The sequence below is a fragment of the Cetorhinus maximus genome, chromosome 9 (genome assembly GCF_964194155.1).
Source record: "Cetorhinus maximus chromosome 9, sCetMax3.hap1.1, whole genome shotgun sequence".
NCBI classification, from domain to species: Eukaryota; Metazoa; Chordata; class Chondrichthyes; order Lamniformes; family Cetorhinidae; genus Cetorhinus; species Cetorhinus maximus.
Genome location: NC_135887.1, coordinates 66,712,059 through 66,735,519, shown reverse-complemented (window position 1 = coordinate 66,735,519; position 23,461 = coordinate 66,712,059). Strand labels below are relative to the sequence as shown.

General features: G+C 41.5%; 1 protein-coding gene across 1 annotated transcript in view; it reads left to right on the top strand.

Moving 5' to 3' along the window:
- Nucleotides 1-23,232, top strand: part of tspan4a (tetraspanin 4a) — a 619,591-nt gene extending 596,359 nt beyond the window's left edge. The window contains exons 5-7 of the mRNA XM_078547848.1: nt 5,771-5,902; nt 15,395-15,478; nt 21,921-23,232. Of these exons, the coding sequence (XP_078403974.1) occupies nt 5,771-5,902; nt 15,395-15,478; nt 21,921-21,992 (288 nt within the window). The 3' untranslated portion in view covers nt 21,993-23,232. The remainder of the gene's footprint in view (nt 1-5,770; nt 5,903-15,394; nt 15,479-21,920) is intronic.
- Nucleotides 23,233-23,461: the final 229 nt, after the last annotated feature.

Sequence of the window (23,461 nt, the reverse complement as noted above, 5' to 3'; positions counted from 1 at the left end):
ACAACCTTCTCTACTACATCATCAAAAATTTCAATTAAATTGGTCAAGCATGATTGCGTCTCTGATCTTATCTTGAGTAATTGTGGTCCTGACTCAGGTAGTTACCCCAAACGGCTTTATTAACACTATATGCAAGATAGGTTACAGAATAGGTATGTCTCTCACGAGTACAGAATCTTCCATCAGCTCTACAGAGTCTCTAACACCTGATTGCTAATATCACTGTTATATCATGCTCTACACCACTAACTCATTACCATAACTAGTAACCCATTATACTACACCTCCCACAAGTATATCAATTTCTTTAATAATGATATCAAACTATTTCTTAAACTATTTACATTACATTTCTGCAACTTCCTTTTACTGTTACAGATTCTACCCAACTCCCAACCCTAATCTCACCCCACTGCCCCTCCCCGCCCGACCACCAACCACCTGCAAGTCACTGTGATAAGGGATTCAATCGCCCACAGTGTTCTTGGCTCTCTGGGAAGATGTCTTGGAAACATGTGGACGTTCCCCTGTTCCATGGAGCACAACATCAAGGCTTTCCACGACTGTTGGTAATTGGAGTGTGATCTTCAGCTGAATTTTAAAGACCCATGAAACCTCTTCAAAGCAAAGCTGATCCAAGAGAGAAGGTGGAAGGACATCAACACTTGCTTTCTCGTGAACAGGGAGAGGATAGGTAAGGATTCACTCAGGAATCTTCTGCTCCCTCAAAACACACTGGAGAAAGGCCTAAGAAGATAAAGTTTCTTCAACTCCAAGAAACAATTTCTTAGCTGTATAATTCACTGCTGCATTGAGGAGGAACAAAGTATTGAAGATCTGAGATTCAAACGAATCTGGACGACGGGAAGAAGAACGAGAAAATTCCTGTAGACATTGCAGGAAATGAAGGTGATATAATTTCCCGACAATATTTTGGAAACGGCTCTCACTTTCTGTAGGTAGAGATCAGATTGCCCACTTTCTTCAGTGAGTGGGCAATGGGAGGACTGGGCCAAGATATGACGATAACACAACACCATTTTCAGCAGTGGGATGAATCTCCAGAATGACACCAAGACAAAATTCTTGTACAGGACTCCTATGGAAGCTCTGAAGATTTGGTCTTGGCTCCTGCACTGAAGGACATCTCTATTGGGAGGAAGATTTCCAGATGAGACCAAAGTGTGCGCGTCAGTTTATTTTCAGCCAAACTAACAGGTTCTACCAGCGCTCTGGCAGTGGGATTGTCTATGAAATCAAGCATTTTGTTCTCCCTGGACAACACTTCATGGTCAACCAGCGATATACAAGGCGTTGCATTGGTGGGTTCAGTGGGACAAGGATCCGAATGCTGCTCTGCCATAGCAAACACAGCCGACAGTTCAAAAAGAACAACAGACTTCAAATGCTTCTGCAATAGCTTCAAATAGTGTACCAATCTCTAGCACCACACCTTCTAATGGATCACTTGCTGTTATAATGGTTTCTTTCTCATAACCACAGAATCACAGAATCGCAGAATTTTTAACAGTGCAGTAGGAGGCTATTCAGCCCATCGAGTCTATACTGGCTCTCTGAAAGAACATTCCACCTAGTCCCACTCCCCCACCTTATCCCCGTACATACAAACATATGAACAAGGAGCAGGAGTAGGCCAGTCAGCCCCTTGAGTCTGCTCCACCATTTAATAAGATCATGGCTGATCTTATAGTAACCTCAAGTCTGCCTCCCACCAGCCCCTGATAAACTATCACCCCCTTGCTTACCAAGAATCTATCCACCTCTGTCTTAAACATATTCAAAGACTCTGCTTCCACTACTTTTTCACGAAGACTCATGACCCTCTGAGAGAAAAAAATTCACCTCATCTGTTTTAAATGAGCGATCCCTTATTTTCAAAAAATGACCTCTAGCTCTAGATTCTCCCACAAGAGGAAACATCCTCTCCATGTCCACCCTGTCAAGACCCCTCAGGATCTTATATGCTTCAATCAAGTCACATCTTACTCTTCTAAACTCCAGCAGATAGAAGCCTAAACTGTTTAACCTTTCCTCATAAGACAACCCGCCCATTCCAGGTATTAGTCTGGTAAACCTTCTCTGAACTGATTGCAACACATTGACATCCTTCCTTAAATAAAGGAGACCAGTACTGTACACAGTACTCCAGGTGTGGTCTCACTAGTGCCCTGTACAACTGAAGCAGAACCTCCCTACTTTTGTATTCAATTCCCTTCACAATAAATGATAACATTCTATTAGCTTTCCTAATTACCTGCTGTACCTGCATACTAGCCTCTTGTGCTTCATGCATTCGGACACCCAGATCCCCCTGCACCTCAGAGCTCTGCAATCTCTCACCATTTAGATAAAATGCCTCTCTTTTACTCTTCCTGCCAAAATGGACAATTTCACATTTTCCGACAGTATACCCCATCTGCCAGATTTTTACACATTCTCTCTTTTCAGGTAGCAATCCAATTCTCTTCTGAATACCTCGATCGAACCTGCTTCCGCTACCCTTTCAGGAAGTTTGTTCCAGACTCCAACCACCCTCTGGGTGAAAAAAACTTTCCTCACATCACATTTACTCCTTTTGCCCATTATTTTGAATCTCTGTCCTCTAGTTCTTAATGTTCTCTTGAGTGGGAACAGTTTCTCACTATTTATCCTGCCCATACCCCTCAGGATCTTGAATATCTCTATCAAGTCCCCTCTCAACCTTCTTTTCTTCAAGGAAAAGAGTCCCAGTCTCTCCAATCTATCCTCACAGCTACAGTTCTTCATCCCAGGAATCATTCTTGTGAATCTCCTCTGTACTCTTTCCAATGCCTTCATATCCTTCCTCAAGTATGGCGCCAAGAACTAGATGCAGTACTCCAGATGAGGTCTAACTAGTGTCTTATACAAGTTCAACATGACCTCCTTACTCTTGTACTCAATGCCTGTATTAATAAAGTCTAAGATGCTATATGCTTTATTAACTGCTCTCTCAACATGCCCTGCCATCGTCAATGACCTATGTACATATACACTGAGGCCTCTCTGTTCCTGCACCTCTTTCAGAGGCTCTCTCTTTATTTTCTACTGTCTCACCATATCTTCCCTGCCAAAATGAATCACCTCACACTTCTTTGTATCGAACTTCATCTGCCACTTGTCTGCCCAATCCACCAACATGTCTATATCCTTTTGAAGTTCAAGATTATCCTCATCACAGTTGACAACATTTCTAATCTTGGTATCATCTGCAAAATTTGAAATCATGCCCTGCACACCACAGTCTAGGTCATTAATATATATCAGGAAAAGCAAGGGTCCCAGCATGCCCCCAGGAACTGGCTCAGCAATATAGGTCAATAAGAAATAATTTGACAGATTCCCCTTGTCTTTGGGATCTCCAATTAAATTGCACTCACTCAATCGTGAGGTTTTATTTCAGACTAAGCTACGTGTTGAAGGCTTTTAGGGCAGTTTCAAAGTCTATGGAGTCTTCTACCCCCATCTCAAGAGGACATCATCGGTGGCCAGTCCCATGGAATAAAGGAATGACCTAACCTGGTGCTTCTGTCGTTTAGCATGCAGACCGGATGCTGCTCGATACCGGAGGAAATATTTCTTCCATAGCTCCCATTTTTGGTGTCTCTGCAGGGCCCTCGAGACTTTGGAACTGGCGGGGGGTAGGGGCAGTGACTGCTCACCTGGTACTGACATCACTACCACTTTCCGGTTTGCCTCCTTCTTACATATGTTTGCAGACCTTTGCTTCAATCAGGTTTTCTTCCAGTTTCCTGTCATGGGTGTTCTGTCAGGGACACCAACTCTTTTTTAGATTGGTATCACCATCGTTGCTGCCATGTTTCATACACTTGTTGTTTGGTCTATCTTAGCTTGAGTATTTGTAGTCTTGACTCAGGTAGTTACCACAAACGGCTTTGTTAACACTATATGCAAGATAGGTTACAGAATAGGTATGTCTCTCTTGAGTACAGAATCTTCCATCAGCTCTACAGAGTCTCTAGCACATGACTGTTGATGTCACTGTTACATCATGCTCTGCATCACTAACCCATTACCATAACTATTCTATTAACCTATTATACTACAGAGTTCTTTGAATATGCACATTGAAAGAAAGAAAGATGTTTTTCACAACCTCAATATGTCGCAAAGCATTATAGTCAGTGAACTACTTCTTGAAGTGTAGTCACTGTTATAATGTAGAAAATGTGACAGCCAATTTACAAACAGAAAACTCCCACAAACAGCAACGTATTAATGGCCAGATAATCAGTTTTTGCTCTTCTTCAAGTTAGACCCATGGGATCTCTAATGTCTACCTTTTTTTTTATATTCGCTCATGGGATGTGGGCTTCGCTGGCTGGGCCAGCATTTATTATCCATCTCTAGTTGCCCTTGAGAAGGTAGTGGTCAGCTGCCTTCTTGAACCGCTGCAGTCCACGTGGTGTAGGTACACCCACAGTGCTGTTAGGAAGGGGGTTCCAGGATTTTGACCCAGCGACAGTGAAGGAATGGCGATATATTTCCAAGTCAGGCTGGTGAGTGACTTGGAGGGGAACTTCCAGGTGGTGGTGTTCCCATCTATCTGCTGCCCTTGTCCTTCTAGATAGTAATGGCCGTGGGTTTGGAAGGTGCTGTTGAAGGAGCCTTGGTGAATATCTGCAATGCATCTTGTAGATGGTACACACTGCTGCTACTGTGCGATGGTGGTGGGCAGCCTGGGCCTTGGTTTAATGTTTCATCTGAAAGACACCACCTCCAACAGTGCAGCACTCCCTCAGTACTGCAGTTAAGTGTCAGCCTAGATTTTTTTGCTCAATTCCTGAGGTGGAATTTTCCAGCCCCGCCCGCCACCAGGATCACCCGGTCCTGCCGAAAGTCAGTGGACTTTTGGCTGGGCCACCAAACCTCCCACAGTGGGTCCCACCACAACGGAGCCAGAAAATCCCAGCTCTGGAGTGGGACTTGAACCCACAACCTTCTAACTCAGAGACAAGAATACTTCACTGAATGGAGTCATTTCCTGGGATATCATAACAGCTTGTGAAGGCTTTAAAGGCTGTAAGTTATATTCATGGTTGATTGATTTCCTTTCCAACCTGTGCTGCAGTTCCCAGCTCAGTCTCTTAACTATCCATTCATTCAGAGGTTCCTCAACTCTTTTCGAGTCAAAACCCTCTTCAGGCCAATCACTGCTAATTGCATATTAATTGTGTTTAATTGGATGCAGGTAGAGGGCACTAACTGGGGTGGGGGGGGGTTCACTTCAGCACATATAAAGAAATGCTTATTGAAACTGTGGTGTGGCTGAGTTAGGAAGTGTGTGCTTGTAATGTTTCACTCTGTAAATAAATGTAAGAGTGAGAAAAGTTTGGCTCCAGTTCTGTCCTTCACCAACTGGCTTTCTGAATTATAACAATCACCTCCTTCACACACTACCTGACTCCAGTTGGCTGACACAGGTAATAAGATGATAATTGGAAAGGTGGGTGTTAGTGCTTTTTTAGGGTTAGGGTCAAAGTGAGTAAATATTCCAGGAAATGAAATGTAGACTGGGAGAGAGGTATGGGGTAGGACTATGCTCAGAGGCATATGTTGTAGAGAACTGCACTGACAGAAGCCCTTGGGCCCATACAGTCCATGTTGATGTTTCTGAGAAGGATGGAAGTGGATGAGGCTGATGAAGGGTTAGTGGTGAAAGCCATGTTCTGTGAACTGCCCTGATGTGTTTTACGTTTGGCTGTTCCAGTTCAGGTGCTGTGGAGTTTCAAACTACACCGACTGGTTTGAGGCCTTCAACACCACTCAAGTGCCAGACTCGTGCTGCCGGGAATACAGTGTGAGCTGTGGTCTACATTCTCCAGACACGTGGTGGAAAGATGTAAGTACCCAGATCACTGTCACCTGTGGGCTCTGTGTGGGTAACAGCTCTCAGATGCTCCAGTTGGTAAAGGGTGCAAGGGGTCAAACCCAACAATCCCAGATGGCACCCTCTCCAGTGCCTCTATATCCTTTTTATAATATGGTGACCAGAACTGCATGCAATTCTCCAAGTGTGTTCTAACCAAGGTTCGTACAGCTTTAGAGGAACTTTCCTACTCTTCAATTCTATCCCTCTAGTCATAAATCCTAGTGCTTGGGTTCCTCTTTTTTATGGTCTTGCTAACCTGTGGTGCATCTTTTTGTGATTGATGTTTGTACCCAGAGATCTCTCTATCCCTCCACCCCATCCAGACTCACACCTTCCAAGTAATAAGTGACCTCCCCATTCTGCAACTAAACTGTACTACCTCATGTTTACCTGTGTCGAACTTCATTTGACAATTATTTGCCCATTTCACAAGTTTAGTAATGTCCTCCTGTAAGTTTTTGCGATCTTCCTCAGTATTGACTAACACCCACCCTCTGAATTGGGTCCCTATCCCCACTTCCCACACCCCCACCACCTGCCCCAATTTGGTGTCATCCACAATTTTAGAAATTGTGCTTTTGCTTCCAAGGTTCCTTTTTTTTTTCATTTATGGGATGTGGGCTTCGCTGACTAGGCCAGCATTTATTGCCCATCCCTAATTGCCCTTGAGAAGGGGGTGGTGAGCTGCCTTCTTGAACTCTGCAGTCCATGTGGTGTAGGTACACCCACAGTGTTGTTAGGGAGGGTGTTCCAGGATTTTGACCCAGTGACAGTGAAGTCCAACTTATTAAAGTAAATTGTGAACAGCAGTGGTCCCAGAACTGATACTTGTAGAACACAACCTCCCACCTTTTAAATAACTACCCTTTACTCTCACTCTCTGAAGCAATCCATTCTGCGACTTGTCCCCTGACTCCATATTTTCTGACTTTATTCATTAATCTATTGCTGAAAAAAGAGACATGTGGAAGTTTCTCATCTTGCACTCATCAGGACACTCACAATATAAGGAGGAAACCAACAATTTATACTGTATAGCTTAGTTTGAACTCCCCTACTCTCAACTATCCCGCCACAAACTAGCGTCTACTGAAGATGCTGAATTCTTGAAAGCGTGCCTAGCTGATCTAGTGCACACATATTTCAGGACTCCGAACGACCTGTCCAACTTTCACATGCAACGCGGATATCTGACAGTGTTGTGAGGCCTTACTGGACATACACATCAGTAAACCTGACAAAGGGTTGGGAATAGTCGTCCTTAACAAGCATGGCTTTATCAACAAAATGCACGCCGTTCTTAATGACAGGTCCAAATACCTATCCATTGGACCTGCCATTCAACATGACCAGACAGTCCTGTTTGAAAATAAGCTAAAAAATGCTAGCTGGACTTGTGTAAGAGTGATGAGCGACCATGTGATATATATGACAGGGTTCATCCTCATGGTTCGCTGTATCCGTGCATGTATGGCTTGCCCAAGACACACGAAAGTGATGTCCCTTTAAGCCCTATCTTAGCTATGAACTGTTCTGCACCACATGAATTGGCCAAATCATTGGGCAAATTATTACAACCAGTTTTGAGCAAGTTTTCCACTTATATGGTGAAGGATTCCCTCACATTTGTGAAGGCCATACAGGACTCACATATCAATAGCAATGCTGTGTCCATGTGCTTATTTAACATTGCTAGCCTATTCATAATGTTTCACTTAAGGAAGCCATAGATATTTGCACTTCAGCATTATATTGTGGTGATCTAGATCTGCCACCATTGTGTGAATCAGTATTCACTGAATTTATGAACTCAGCAACTCTCGCAGTTGAGTTCAGTTTTAATGACACCATGTATGCCCAAATAGATTGTGTTGCCATGGGAAGCCCTCTAGACCCAGCTCTCGCAAACATCTTTGTTGGGTTCCATGTGGAATGTGTCTTCAATGGAATGACCTAACCTCCTACCCCTCGCATATTTCCAATACATGGATGAAAACATTCGCTATATTTAAATCTGCAGCTGCGTGTAGCAATTTCCTTACGTGTCTTAATGGGCTCCATCCTGCACTCAAATTCACCTATGAAATGGAGCTGCCAAATAAACTCCCCTTCCTTGACATACTAGTTGAGAAATCTGCCTGGGGGTTCTCTACCACGGTCTACTGCAAGCCTGCCTTCACTGGTCAATATACACATTGGGATTCTTACAGTTCCACACACTATAAAATTGGTCTCATCAGCAACCTTGTAAATAGGGCCCAAGCCATTTGCTCACCATGCAAGCTTGGTGCTGAAATAGGGTGCATCAAAGGCATCCTGCAAGATAATGGTTAATCCCAATAAGATCATTTCACACTATATATCATGCAAACTCATGAATGAGCCTAAGGCTGTCACTTTTGGTCCTGAAAAGTGCCGAGTCTACCTCAGATTACCCTGGAAGGGTAAGGTATCTCAAAAATTTGAGCAACAAGTGAAGCTAGCTGTTTCACACTGCTCCTACGCAGTAGCAACACGAGTGGTATTCGCCACTAATAGGATTCTGCTGTCAAGTCAAAAAGACATTCTGCCTATCATACAAATGAGTAATGTGGTATATGAATTTCAGTGCCAGTGTGATGCTAGGTATGTATGACTGGCGGATTGTATCAAACAGCATGTCCCAGCCGCTGTTCAAATGGGCAAGGTACAGACCTGACCCAACCAGCCCATGCTTGCAAAACTCAAAACACAATGTCCAACATTAGATGTGATTCCACAATTGGACAACATTTGCTAAATAATCCGCAGTGTGTTAAGAATTACGCTGACAACCAATTTCAGGTTGTCAGTCGGGCTGCAGTGTGGCACATTTGTGTGTGCTGGAAACTACATATGTTAATACACAGGACCCTGTTCTTTGCAGACAGAAAGAACACACACGTACTTTGTGTTTGTTTCAGCTAAACAAAATAAGTGACAGTCATTCACTGGTTCATTCCTCAGGGCAATGCCTTGACCAATCAGGGTCAAGCTGCGTGGTTTAAATTTCAAACAATGCTTGGCAGTTAACCGTCAGTCACCATCAGTGGTGCATTTTACATGGCAATGCCACTTGCTAACCATTCAGCACTCTCTTCACATAAATTGTTGTTTTCCCCCTTGGTCTTCTTGTGAGTGTCCTGATGAGTGCAAGATGAAAAGCTTAGACATGTCTCTCTTTTTTCAGCAATACTCAAGTTCTGTACTATCAAATGACTATTCATTAATCTATTCTGGGCCACCTTATCAAAGGCCTTTTGAAAACCCAGATTAATTACATCTACTACATTACCATTATCTACTCTCTGTCCCTGAAAAAATTCAATCAGGTTGGTCTAGCAAGATTTTCTCTTTTGAAATCCATGCTGACTATTCATTATGTTTCTAATTTGGGATGTTCTTCTATTCCCTCCTGTAGTAAGGATCACATCATCTTTCCTATCAATGATGTTAAGCTGGTTGATCTAGAATTCCCTGGACACATTCTGTCCCCCTTCTTAAATATAAGAATTACAATAGCTATCCACCAGTCCTCTGGAACTACACTCTTTTCTAATGAATTGTTAAATATGAGTCGTAATACCTCTGCTATCTCCTCCCTAGACTGTTTGAAAGTACATGGATGCAATCCATCCAGACAAGGGGTGTTATCCTCTTTGAGTTTGTTTAGTTCATTCAATACATCCCTTTTTTATTTTAAGTATCCTTATCAGGTTTCTCATCTCATCATCCCATGTCATTTCTACCTGTTCTATCTCCCTGGTAAATATGAAGCAAAATAATTATTTAACATTTCTGCCATCTCTCTCTCATTATCTGTGGTATGATTCTGTCTATCCCTTAATGGTCCTATTTCCATCACAGTCTTCATTTTTTTATTGATGTGCCCGTAATATATATATATATATCTCCCTACACTCTGAACACAGGTTTAAATGTTTCCCATTGTTGTTCTACATTATTGTTTCCCAATATAATTGCCCATTTTACTTTCTCAAGTTTTATTTTCAGCGCCTCAAAATCAGCTTTTCTCCAATCTATTAACTTGTTTTTTGTCATACTTTTGTCCTTCTCTATCACCATCTTAAAGCATATTAAATTATGGTCACTATTGCTTAGATATTTCCCTATTTTTAGCTCCCTTATCAGCTCTGGTTCATTCTCTATTATTAGGTCCAATAGTGAATCATCCCCAGTTGGGCTATCTAACCCAATATGTAAAAAGGAGTCCTGTACACGGTATAGGAACTCCATTATCGTATCCTCTTTACCTACCTCTTCTGTTCAATTAATATCAGGGTTATGGTTGAAGTTGCCCGTGATTATTATTCAATATTTTTTACTCAATTCTCTAATTTGTCTACATACTTCTTCTTCCACCTCCCTTCCACTATTCGATGATCTGTTGACTACATCTGGTAGTGTGATTGATTGTTTATCAACTTTTATCTTGATCCATATGGATTCTATTTTTGTCTTTCTGTTAACTGCATTCCCCTTCTCCTGCTGCCATTATGTTATCCTGATCAAATCCATCTCCCCTTATCTTTCCCAGATCTCATAACTTTTGTTACTTGTTCTCCTATATTCACCCCTCATGATTTCTCCATTTCCACTAAATTGATGACTTCATGACTTGATGTTTCTGAGCCCATTCTACTGATATTGTGATCACTTTTCTCATACCAGGTACAATCATTCACTTTCAAAACCTGCATCATCACAACCATTCCTCAGATAACCAACCCTTGAATCTTCTGTCTTTGCACCCTACAACCCCATCTTCAACCTCCCTGTCATGAATAGATATTAATGTCTATAATGTTATTAGAAATTATTGTTCAATTGGAATTGTAGTAGGGTCTGTGTCTATGTATGAGTTTGTGTGTGCCTTAATTAGATTAAAGCCAACTAGCCTGGGTGCTCTGATGTATAGTAGTTTTGAGATGTTAATTAGATAAATGTAAGAAGGAGAGGGTAAAGTGTAAATATGCATTTGTTGAATAAACCATTCAAAAGAATGGGTAAAATTTTGAACCTAGCTAGAAGATGCCAAGCAATGTGTTTATATTACTAATAAAATTACTGGAATGAAAAGATTATTGTTAGGAGAAGTAAAATTTAAAAACCCAGTAATACAATGGAAAATTTACATTCAAAGGGGAAGCTAAGTATAAACAGAAAGGAGTTTGTGTGTGTAAGGCAGAGACATTTAAGATCTAAGCAGCCTGTACACCTGCATCTGTGTCTGCAAGGAACCTCATTTTGAATTTGTAAGGTCAAATGTGCTTTGTCTGGGGTCTGTTTAAATCTGTGTTTTACTGTTGCTTTAACGGGGGTCTGAGAGTCCGATTAATTTGGGGATTTTTGTAGTTATTACAGCAGTAATTTTGTAGACGTATATTTGTGCTTACAATTTTTCTTGTATTATTAAATGTTTAATTTAGTTTTATATAAATAACCTTTTGAGGCTCGGTGGTCTTACTCCTGAATTCAGAGCTGCATTTCAAACATACCAATTGAAAATATAGGTTATGACAGTTGTTCAAGTTTCCCCCTGGGATTTAAACAGCTCAGCCTTTACCAACTGCTGTCATAAATCTCCCTTTCCCCTCAAGTCCTCAAACACATTGTCACCTCCTAAACTCATGCCCATTTTTCCCAGAACTCCATGTATGAATCCCTCCAATCAGGCTTCCATCCCTGCTATAGTACCAAAACTGCTCATATCAAAGACACAAATGGTATCCTATGTGACTGTGACAAAGGTAAACTTTCCCTCCTTAACCTTCTCAACCTGTCTGCAACCTTTGACATAGTCGACCTCCTTCACCAACACTTCCTATCCATTGTCCAGCTGGGTGGGACATGGGCTGGTGCCAGAGAATTGCAGATGTCATGCCCTTAATAAAAAAAAATGGGTGTAAAGATAAGCCCAGCAACTACAGACCTGGTATTTTAACTTCAGTGTTAGGGTCACTTCTAGCAACAATAATTTAGGTAATTTGGGACAGAATTAATAGTCACATGAACAAATGTGTGTTAATTAAGGAAAGCCAGCATAGATTTCTTAAGGGAAAATCACGTTTAACTAACTAACTGGAGTATTTGGAAAGGTAACGGAGAGGATTGATGAGGGTGATGTTGTTGATGTGGTGTACATGGACTTCCAAAAGGCTTTGATACAGTGTCACACAACAGATTTGTGAGAAAAGTTGTAGCTCATGGAATAAAAAGGACAGTAGGAATACAAACTTGGCTGAGTGACAGGAAGCAGAGTCATGGTTAATCGGACTGAAGGAAGGTTTGTAGTGAGTTTCCCAGGAGCCTGTGTTGGAACCCTTGCTTTTCCTGATATCTATTAATGATCTAGATCTTGGTGTACAGGGAACAATTTCAAAACTTGCAAATGATACAAAACTTCATAGCATTGTGAACTGTGAGAAGGATAGTGTAGAACTTCGAAAGGACAAAGACAGGTTGGTGGAGTGGGCAGTCAGGTGGCAGGTGACATTCATGAGAAATGTGAAGTGGTACATTTTGGTAGGAAAAACATGGAGAGACAATATGAAATAAAGGATACAACCCTAAGGAGGGTGCAGGAGTAGAGGGACTTGGGTGTATATGTGCATAATTTATTAAAGGTGACAGGACAGGTGGAGAGGGCAGTTAATAAAGCATACTGTATCCTGGGCTTTATTAGTAGGGGCATAGAGTACAAGAACAGGGAGGTTATGCTAAATTTGTATAAGACACCAGTTCAGCCTCAGCTGGCGTATTGTGTCCAGTTCTGGGAGTTGCACTTTAAGAAGGATGTAAAGACATTGAAGAGAGTGCAGAAAAGATTCACGAGAATGATTTCAGGGATGGGGAACTTCAGTTATGAAGATGGATTGGAGTTGTTCTCCTTGGAGAAAAGAAGATTGAGAGGAGATTTGATGGATGTGTTCAAAATCATGAGGGGTCTGGACAGAGTAGATAGGGAGAAACTGTTCCCACTCTTGAAAGAATTGAAAACAAGAGAGCACAGATTTAAAGTAATTGGAAAAAGGAGCACAGGTGACATGAGGTAAAACTTTCATACAGCGAGTAATTGGGGTCTGGAATGCACTGCCCGAGAGTGTGGTGGAAGCAGATTCAATCGAGGTGTTCAAGAGGTAATTAGACTACTATCTGAAAAGGAAGAATGTGCAGACTTACAGGGAGAAGGCAGGAGCATGACATATTCAGAGAGGTGGTGTAGACATGAAGGGCCGAATGGCCTCCTGCACCGTAACAATTCTGTGATTATTCCATTCTTGTATATCCAGCAATGGCCAGAGAATCACTTGCAATGGCTTCTCTACCTGGTCCCACATTGTAACCTCTGGAGTTTCCTCAAGGTTCTATCCTTGGCCCCCTCTTTCTCATCTACATGTTGTCCTTGAGCTGCATTCTATGTAAGATAGGCCTAGCTTGCACATTTATACTCCACCACAGCCTCGTTTTGAACCTTCCACAGCCTCTGATTTGTCTGACTTTCAGTGCTGGGTGAGCTGCAATTAACTCAAACTTAACATTTGGAAGACTGAAACCATTGTCTTTGGCCCACATATATTCCAAATTCTGCTGCCTGTCCCCTATCACACATCAAGTCCTGTTCACACTTCACCTTCGTGCTTGATGATTTGGCTCCCAGTGCAGCAATGCCTCAATTTTAACATTCTCATCCTTGTGTTTAAATCCCTTCATGACCCCTGCTCCCCACCAAAAAAAAACCCTTTTCCTCTCGCTCTGGCCACTTGTGCCTGCCTCATTTCTTTCTGCCCCTGTTGGTGGCTGTAGCTTCTGTCACCCAGGTCCCACCCTCTGGAATTCTTTCCCTGAAACTCCTTCCCCCTCCACCTCTGTCTCCTTCTTTAAGCCCTTCTTTAAAACCCAACTCTTTGACCAAGCTTTTCATCAGCCCTCGTAATATCTCCTGATTTTCAGGTCAATGTTTAATTTTTCAGATATTTTTGTGAAGCCCTTTTTGAAAGTTGACTATAATAAAGGCTATATAGAAATGTAATCGTTCTTGTCACAGTAAAAGTAAAGAGCTGAATGATGTACAAACTCTGAAGGAAAAAACAGAGAGATAAATAATGAATGAAGGTGCAGTGAATAAATGGTGAGTCCAGCATGATTACCAAGCAATTCGCTCAAAGGTTCTACTGGTTCCTAATGCACCCAGCTATCAACTACAAACAGGGAATTTAACTGGGCAGTTCCAAGTCCGATATCCAATATGCACGGCTACATTTCTGAACTTGGACAAATCTAGGCATCTATTCAGCTCTCAGGGAACCCCACACAAACGCACACACACACACACACACACACACTGGTTTATTGGACCCTGATTCAACAGCCACCGAAACAGTTTAAGACTTACTACAAAAGTACGTGTGTGAGATTAAAAGGCTCATCAGTATCCAACACACACACCACATTCTGTTCACTTATCACCCCCAGGCTTGTTGACCTACATTTGTTTCCAATCCAGCAAAACCTCAATTTTAAAATTCTCCTTCTTGTTTTCCAATCTCTCCATGGCCTAGCCTCTCCCTATCACTGAAAGCTCCTCCAGTCCTACCCTCTGCTTTCTCTGATTGTAATTGCTCCATCACTCGAGGCCCCTTACTTCAGCTGCTTGGGCCTGGAGTTCTGGAATTCCCTCTCTAAATCTCTCTGCCTCTCTATCTCACTCTCCTCCTTTAAGACACTCCTTAAAACCTGCCACCTGACATGAAATCTCCTTATCCGGCTCGGCGTCAAATCTTGTTTGAAAATACTGCTGGGAAATGTGCTGGCACATTTTACAATGTTAATGGTGTTACATAAATGCGAGTTGCTGTCAGCAAGATAACAGGATTGTAAAGAAGACAGCGACAGATGCTGTAAATATCCTAAGTTTGAGAACTGTTTGCCCCTCCCCATTGTGAAGGCAAGGATTTAAAGCTGTCTTTGGGATCTGGGTCTCAGCTGCTAGTCACCCTCGCTGAGCTGATCATTATTCACGTGTGAGTTAGATAGTGAGCGACATGTGGCTGATTTAATTGTGTGGAGAATCAGAGGCTGGCCCTCACACGACATTGACCTGCAGGCCGTTTATTTAGGGTTAGAATTCTAGAAGCTTACAGCACAGAGGAAGTTGTTTGGCAGATGCTAACCATTTGAAAGGATTGGGAAGGGTTGGTGGATAGTGATCAAATGCTCATTTTCTTTGCCTCCCTTCACCCAGGCCCCTGAGTTCATTGGCTCTGGCTGTGGTTCAGATCAATTGGGGATCCAACTTGGGGACTTTGTCTGCACCACCCCTGAACTTAGCTTTAACCCACAGGGTTACCAGGCCATAGACTGAACACATGTCTCCTCATTAGAGTCTGAAAGTGACGGGTAGCTGTGTCCTCTTTTCAACAGGCCTGCTATGAAAAAGTCAAGACTTGGCTTCAGGACAACCTTCTGGCTGTGGGAACCTTCACACTTTGCTCAGCCCTGGTCCAGGTAAGGCTGCGATGTGCTCCTTTTCTTGTTAACCAGTATTTGCTGCTCAGGGCACTTGCTCCGGAGTCCGGTTCCTAGGTTTCCACTCATGTTAAAGTTGGTGAGAACAAAATTGGCTGGTTGGAAAATCTGCAGCTGATGATCTGCCACCAGCGGCTAGAACCAAGCCCAGGGAGATTGCCCCCTGAAGCCCAGTTGGAATGATACCTGCTCGCTGGGGCGAGTGTGATTTGATAACACCTCACTGAGTGAAGGAAGGGTGAATGAAGTAATAGTGAAGAAAAAGAGAGAATCTATTATTAGGGAGGTGGTAATAGGGCATTCAGAAAATCATTACATGACTGGGCAGAATCAGCATGGTTTTATGAAAGGGAAATAGTGTTTGAGTTTTTTTAAGGTCGTAACTAGCAGGGTTGGTAAAAGGGAACCAATGGGTGTGGTTTATTTGGATTTTCAAAAAGCATTCATTAAGGTACCACACAAGAGGTTATTACATAAAATTAGAGCTCATAAGATTGGGGGTAATATATTAGTATGAATTCAGGATTGGTTAATGGACAGAAATCAGAGAGTAGGAATAAACGGGACATTTCGGGTTGATAGACTGTAGTGCGTAGAGTATCACAAGGATCAGTACAATCTATGTAAATGACTTAGATGAGAGGACTGAGTGTGTTGTATCCAAGTTTGCCAATGAAACAAAGTTGGTGAGAAAGTAAGCTGTGAGGAGGAGACTGAGGCTGCAGATGGGTAAGGCAGATTAAGTGAGTGGGCAAGTGTGGAGAAGTGTAGAGTAATTTACATTGGCAGGAAAAATAGAAATGCAGAATATTTTTAAAAGGTGAGAGACATGAAAGATGTTGCTATTAAAGGGGACCCGGATGTTCTCGTACACAAATCACAAAGTTAACAAGCAGATACAGCAAACACTAAGGAGAGTAAATGATACATTCGCCTTTATTAGAAAGGGATTGGAGTATGAGAGTAAAACATTAATTCTGCATGGCCCTGGTGAGACTTCAGTTAAGAGTAGTGTGTACAGTTTTGGTCTCCTTAGCTAAGGAAGGATAGGCTTCCCTTGGAGAGAGCCAAACATAGGTTCACTAGATTGATGATTGAAGTGAGGAGAAATTGAATAGACTTGTCCTATAGTGCCTGGAGATCAGAAGAGAGATGGTCTCATTGAAAGATACAAATGTCTTAAGGGACATCAGTGTAGGTGCTGGGGGAATATTACCCCTGGCTGGGGATTCCAGATCTAGGGGTCATGCTCTCACAATAATGGTCAGCCAATTAGGATTGAATCGGAAGAAATGTCATTTCTTAAATGGTTGGCAAATTTTGGAAAACACCACTCCAGGAATGTGCAGATAGTCAGGCAGTGAGTATGTTACAGAGATCAACAGATTTCTGAAAACAAATATATTTAAGGAGGGAATTGGAGATAGTGTAGGAATGTGGAGTTGAGACACAAATGCCATGGATTTATAGAATGGTGGAAAACACGTGACGGGAAAAAAATGACTACTTCTGCTCAGATATATGCTCTTTATATGGTCTTAATATCTATATCACCCTCACTTTATACTGCACTGTAATCTCTATATACCCTCTCTTTATACTGCACTGCATTCTCTATATCACCCTCTCTTTATACTGCACTGTAATCTCTATATCACCCTCTCTTTATACTGCACTGTAATCTCTATATCACCCTCTCTTTATACTGCACTGTATTCTCTATATCACCCTCTCTTTATACTGCACTGTAATCTCTATATACCCTCTCTTTATACTGCACTGTAATCTCTATATCACCCTCTCTTTATACTGCACTGTAATCTCTATATCACCCTCTCTTTGTACTGCACTGTAACCTCTGTATCACCCTCTCTTTATACTGCATTGTAATCTCTATATCACCCTCTCTTTATACTGCACTGTATTCTCTATATCACCCTCTCTTTATACTGCACTGTAATCTCTATATCACCCTCTCTTTATACTGCACTGTATTCTCTATATCACCCTCTCTTTATACTGCACTGTAATCTCAATATCACCCTCTCTTTGTACTGCACTGTAACCTCTGTATCACCCTCTCTTTATACTGCACTGTATTCTCTATATCACCCTCTCTTTATACTGCACTGTAATCTCTATATCACCCTCTCTTTATACTGCACTGTAACCTCTGTATCACCCTCTCTTTATACTGCACTGTAATCTCTATATCACCCTCTCTTTATACTGCACTGTAACCTCTGTATCACCCTCTCTTTATACTGCACTGTAATCTCTGTATCACCCTCTCTTTATACTGCACTGTAACCTCTGTATCACCCTCTCTTTATACTGCACTGTAATCTCTATATCACCCTCTCTTTATACTGCACTGTAATCTCTATATCACCCTCTCTTTATACTGCACTGTAACCTCTGTATCACCCTCTCTTTATACTGCACTGTAACCTCTGTATCACCCTCTCTTTATACTGCACTGTAATCTCTATATCACCCTCTCTTTATACTGCACTGTAATCTCTATATCACCCTCTCTTTATACTGCACTGTAATCTCTATATACCCTCTCTTTATACTGCACTGTATTCTCTATATCACCCTCTCTTTATACTGCACTGTAATCTCTATATACCCTCTCTTTATACTGCACTGTAATCTCTATATCACCCTCTCTTTATACTGTACTGTAATCTCTATATCACCCTCTCTTTATACTGCACTGTAACCTCTGTATCACCCTCTCTTTATACTGCACTGTAATCTCTATATCACCCTCTCTTTATACTGCACTGTAATCTCTATATCACCCTCTCTTTATACTGCACTGTAATCTCTATATCACCCTCTCTTTATACTGCACTGTAATCTCTATATCACCCTCTCTTTATACTGCACTGTAACCTCTATATCACCCTCTCTTTATACTGCACTGTAATCTCTATATCACCCTCTCTTTATACTGCACTGTAATCTCTATATCACCCTCTCTTTATACTGCACTGTAACCTCTGTATCACCCTCTCTTTATACTGCACTGTAATCTCTATATCACCCTCTCTTTATACTGCACTGTATTCTCTATATCACCCTCTCTTTATACTGCACTGTATTCTCTATATCACCCTCTCTTTATACTGCACTGTAATCTCTATATCACCCTCTCTTTATACTGCACTGTAACCTCTGTATCACCCTCTCTTTATACTGCACTGTAATCTCTATATCACCCTCTCTTTATACTGCACTGTAACCTCTGTATCACCCTCTCTTTATACTGCACTGTAATCTCTATATCACCCTCTCTTTATACTGCACTGTATTCTCTATATCACCCTCTCTTTATACTGCACTGTAATCTCTATATCACCCTCTCTTTATACTGCACTGTAATCTCTATATCACCCTCTCTTTATACTGCACTGTAATCTCTATATAACCCTCTTTATACTGCACTGTAATCTCTATATCCATCCTCTCGTTATACTGCATTGTAATCTCTACATCAACCTCTCTTTATACCGCACTGTAATCTCTATATCACCCTCTCTTTATACTGCACTGTAATCTCTATATCACCCTCTCTTTATACTGCACTGTAATCTCTATATCACCCTCTCTTTATACTGCACTGTAATCTCTATATCACCCTCTCTTTATACTGCACTGTAATCTCTACATCACACTCTCTTTATACTGCACTGTAATCTCTACATCACCCTCTCTTTATACTGCACTGTAATCTCTACATCACCCTCTCTTTATACTGCACTGTAACCTCTGTATCACCCTCTCTTTATACTGCACTGTAACCTCTGTATCACCCTCTCTTTATACTGCACTGTAATCTCCACATCACCCTCCCTTTATACTGCACTGTAATCTCTACATCACCCTCTCTTTATACTGCACTGTAATCTCTATATCACCCTCTCCTTATACTGCATTGTAATCTCTATATCACCCTCTCTTTATACTGCACTGTAATCTCTATATCACCCTCTCTTTATACTGCACTGTAATCTCTATATCACCCTCTCTTTATACTGCACTGTAATCTCTATATCACCCTCTCTTTATACTGCACTGTAATCTCTATATCACCCTCTCTTTATACTGCACTGTAACCTCTATATCACCCTCTCTTTATACTGCACTGTAATCTCTATATCACCCTCTCTTTATACTGCACTGTAATCTCTATATCACCCTCTCTTTATACTGCACTGTAATCTCTACATCACACTCTCTTTATACTGCACTGTAATCTCTACATCACACTCTCTTTATACTGCACTGTAATCTCTACATCACCCTCTCTTTATACTGCACTGTAATCTCTACATCACCCTCTCTTTATACTGCACTGTAACCTCTGTATCACCCTCTCTTTATACTGCACTGTAACCTCTGTATCACCCTCCCTTTATACTGCACTGTAATCTCTACATCACCCTCTCTTTATACTGCACTGTAATCTCTATATCACCCTCTCCTTATACTGCATTGTAATCTCTATATCACCCTCTCTTTATACTGCACTGTAATCTCTATATCATCCTCTCTTTATACTGCACTGTAATCTCTATATCACCCTCTCTTTATACTGCACTGTAATCTCTATATCACCCTCTCTTTATACTGCACTGTAACCTCTGTATCACCCTCTCTTTATACTGCACTGTAACCTCTGTATCACCCTCTCTTTATACTGCACTGTAATCTCTACATCACCCTCTCTTTATACTGCACTGTATTCTCTATATCACCCTCTCTTTATACTGCACTGTAATCTCTATATCACCCTCTCTTTATACTGCACTGTAACCTCTGTATCACCCTCTCTTTATACTGCACTGTAACCTCTGTATCACCCTCTCTTTATACTGCACTGTAATCTCTATATCACCCTCTCTTTATACTGCACTGTAATCTCTATATCACCCTCTCTTTATACTGCACTGTAACCTCTGTATCACCCTCTCTTTATACTGCACTGTAACCTCTATATCACCCTCTCTTTATACTGCACTGTAATCTCTACATCACACTCTCTTTATACTGCACTGTAATCTCTATATCACCCTCTCTTCATACTGCACTGTAATCTCTATATCACCCTCTCTTTATACTGCACTGTAACCTCTGTATCACACTCTCTTTATACTGCACTGTAATCTCTATATCACCCTCTCTTTATACTGCACTGTAATCGCTACATCACACTCTCTTTATACTGCACTGTAATCTCTATATCACCCTCTCTTCATACTGCACTGTAATCTCTATATCACCCTCTCTTTATACTGCACTGTAATCTCTATATCATCCTCTCTTTATACTGCACTGTAACCTCTGTATCACCCTCTCTTTATACTGCATTGTAATCTCTATATCACCCTCTCTTTATACTGCATTGTAATCTCTATATCACCCTCTCTTTATACTGCACTGTAATCTCTATATCACCCTCTCTTTATACTGCACTGTAATCTCTATATCACCCTCTCTTTATACTGCACTGTAACCTCTGTATCACCCTCTCTTTATACTGCACTGTAATCTCTATATCACCCTCTCTTTATACTGCACTGTAATCTCTGTATCACCCTCTCTTTATACTGCACTGTAACCTCTATATCACCCTCTCTTTATACTGCACTGTAACCTCTGTATCACCCTCTCTTTATACTGCACTGTAATCTCTATATCACCCTCTCTTTATACTGCACTGTTATCTCTATATCACCCTCTCTTTATACTGCACTGTAACCTCTATATCATCCTCTCTTTATACTGCACTGTAATCTCTATATCACCCTCTCTTTATACTGCACTGTAACCTCTGTATCACCCTCTCTTTATACTGCACTGTAATCTCTATATCACCCTCTCTTTATACTGCACTGTAATCTCTATATCACCCTCTCTTTATACTGCACTGTAATCTCTATATCACCCTCTCTTTATACTGCACTGTATTCTCTATATCACCCTCTCTTTATACTGCACTGTAACCTCTATATCACCCTCTCTTTATACTGCACTGTAATCTCTATATCACCCTCTCTTTATACTGCACTGTAACCTCTATATCACCCTCTCTTTATACTGCACTGTAATCTCTATATCACCCTCTCTTTATACTGCACTGTAATCTCTATATCACCCTCTCTTTATACTGCACTGTAACCTCTATATCACCCTCTCTTTATACTGCACTGTAACCTCTATATCACCCTCTCTTTATACTGCACTGTAATCTCTATATCACCCTCTCTTTATACTGCACTGTAACCTCTATATCACCCTCTCTTTATACTGCACTGTAATCTCTAAATCTGTCCTTGGTCTTTTCTGTGTTCTATTCTTCCGTATATTGTGTGATCATTGATTGTTTTTGTTGTCTCACTCTCTGCAGGTGGTGGGTTTGACCTTTGCCATGACGTTGTACTGTAACGCAGTGAAAGCCGACACCTACTATGCCTACTGACTTACTCCCTGTCCTGCTGCTCTTTCCAAGTCATACTTCTGGGAATAGCTACAGTGTGTGCCCCTGTTCCATATTGTTATTCTTCCTGACCTGATATCCGTATGGATTCCCCTTGATCAATAGATATCCTAGATTCTTTCTGCTTCTACCACTCAACAGTTGTCGGGAAGAGTGGGCAGCAGCCAATGGTGTCACGGTAGTTCAACCTTTTTAAAATGCTCATCACCGTTAATATGTCTGTGTAATTGAGTTATGGTGAAGAGCTTGTACGAAGGTGGGATTAGTTTCTTCAGAGGAGTCAGTCTTGTGCAAGAATAACTGTGAAAAACGATGCTGAGTGTTAGACGGGTTGGGTTTGGGAGATGAAGTGACCAGAAGCAACTGTAAGTTAGGCAAAAGAATCTATTTGTGACACCAACTATTATTCTCTGTATAAGAGGAGTAAGTGGTAGAAAACGCAGACCAACCTCCCCATTATGGGGCAGGGAACTTAACCTTCAGGGATTAAAATTGAACTTTGGCAGCAGGATCATATTTGACTGAATATATAAACCAGCAAGTAACTTGGATACTGCTGTCAGTGTGCTTTACCTGGGACAGGAACAGTAATACTGTTATCACTCCTTACGTTGATTTGGCCTGGTGCTTGCTCCTGTGATCTCCTTCAGCATCGTCACCCGACTCTTCAGCAGCTCTCAGGCCAGGTGCTGGAATTGACAGTGACTCAGCTCATGAGCAATGAACATTGAGTTATCTATGAAGGCATGTAACATTCAGCCATAGGAGCTACAGAAACATTACAGGTGTAAACACCTGCGGGGAATTATACACCTTCATCTCAAATTTATTTCAACAGCTTTAAAAATTGAGAGCTTTCCCCTGACTGCTTGGCCATCATCATTGAGGTTTTTTAGTGACAAGAAGCTGTCATGGATTGGAACCTGACAGGAACAAATACAGGATGACCAGCAGCGCAGGACTGACAGCAACAGTCTGCAGAGCCAGGAATCAGGCAGTGAATAACCAGCTTTCAACTGTGCGCGGCACGAACATTATCAATTCAAAACCAAAGTAGCATTTCAATAAAATGTACATAAGTTGAGCCAACAAACTGTGCTGATGAACATACAGTGAAGTTACATACAATAGGGAACAGTAGCAACAGGGTGTTTCAAATTGAGGGCCATCCCTGCAATATGTGTCTGACATGAGATGAATTATATGATTCAACTCAACACTTAATGTGACAGGACGGCGAGACAGTGTCATAATCTGTTAGGGTATTGGTGGGTGGGGGGGAGGGGAAAAATAGCTCTCACAATCAGTTAAGAGCATGGGTGACAATCTATTACAGTATCAGGAGGAAGACTGACTGTTGAGGTCCGTTACAATATTGGAGGGGAACAGTGTCGCAATATGTTACAGTATCAGGAGGAACAGTGTCACAATCTGTTACAGTACCAGGGAAC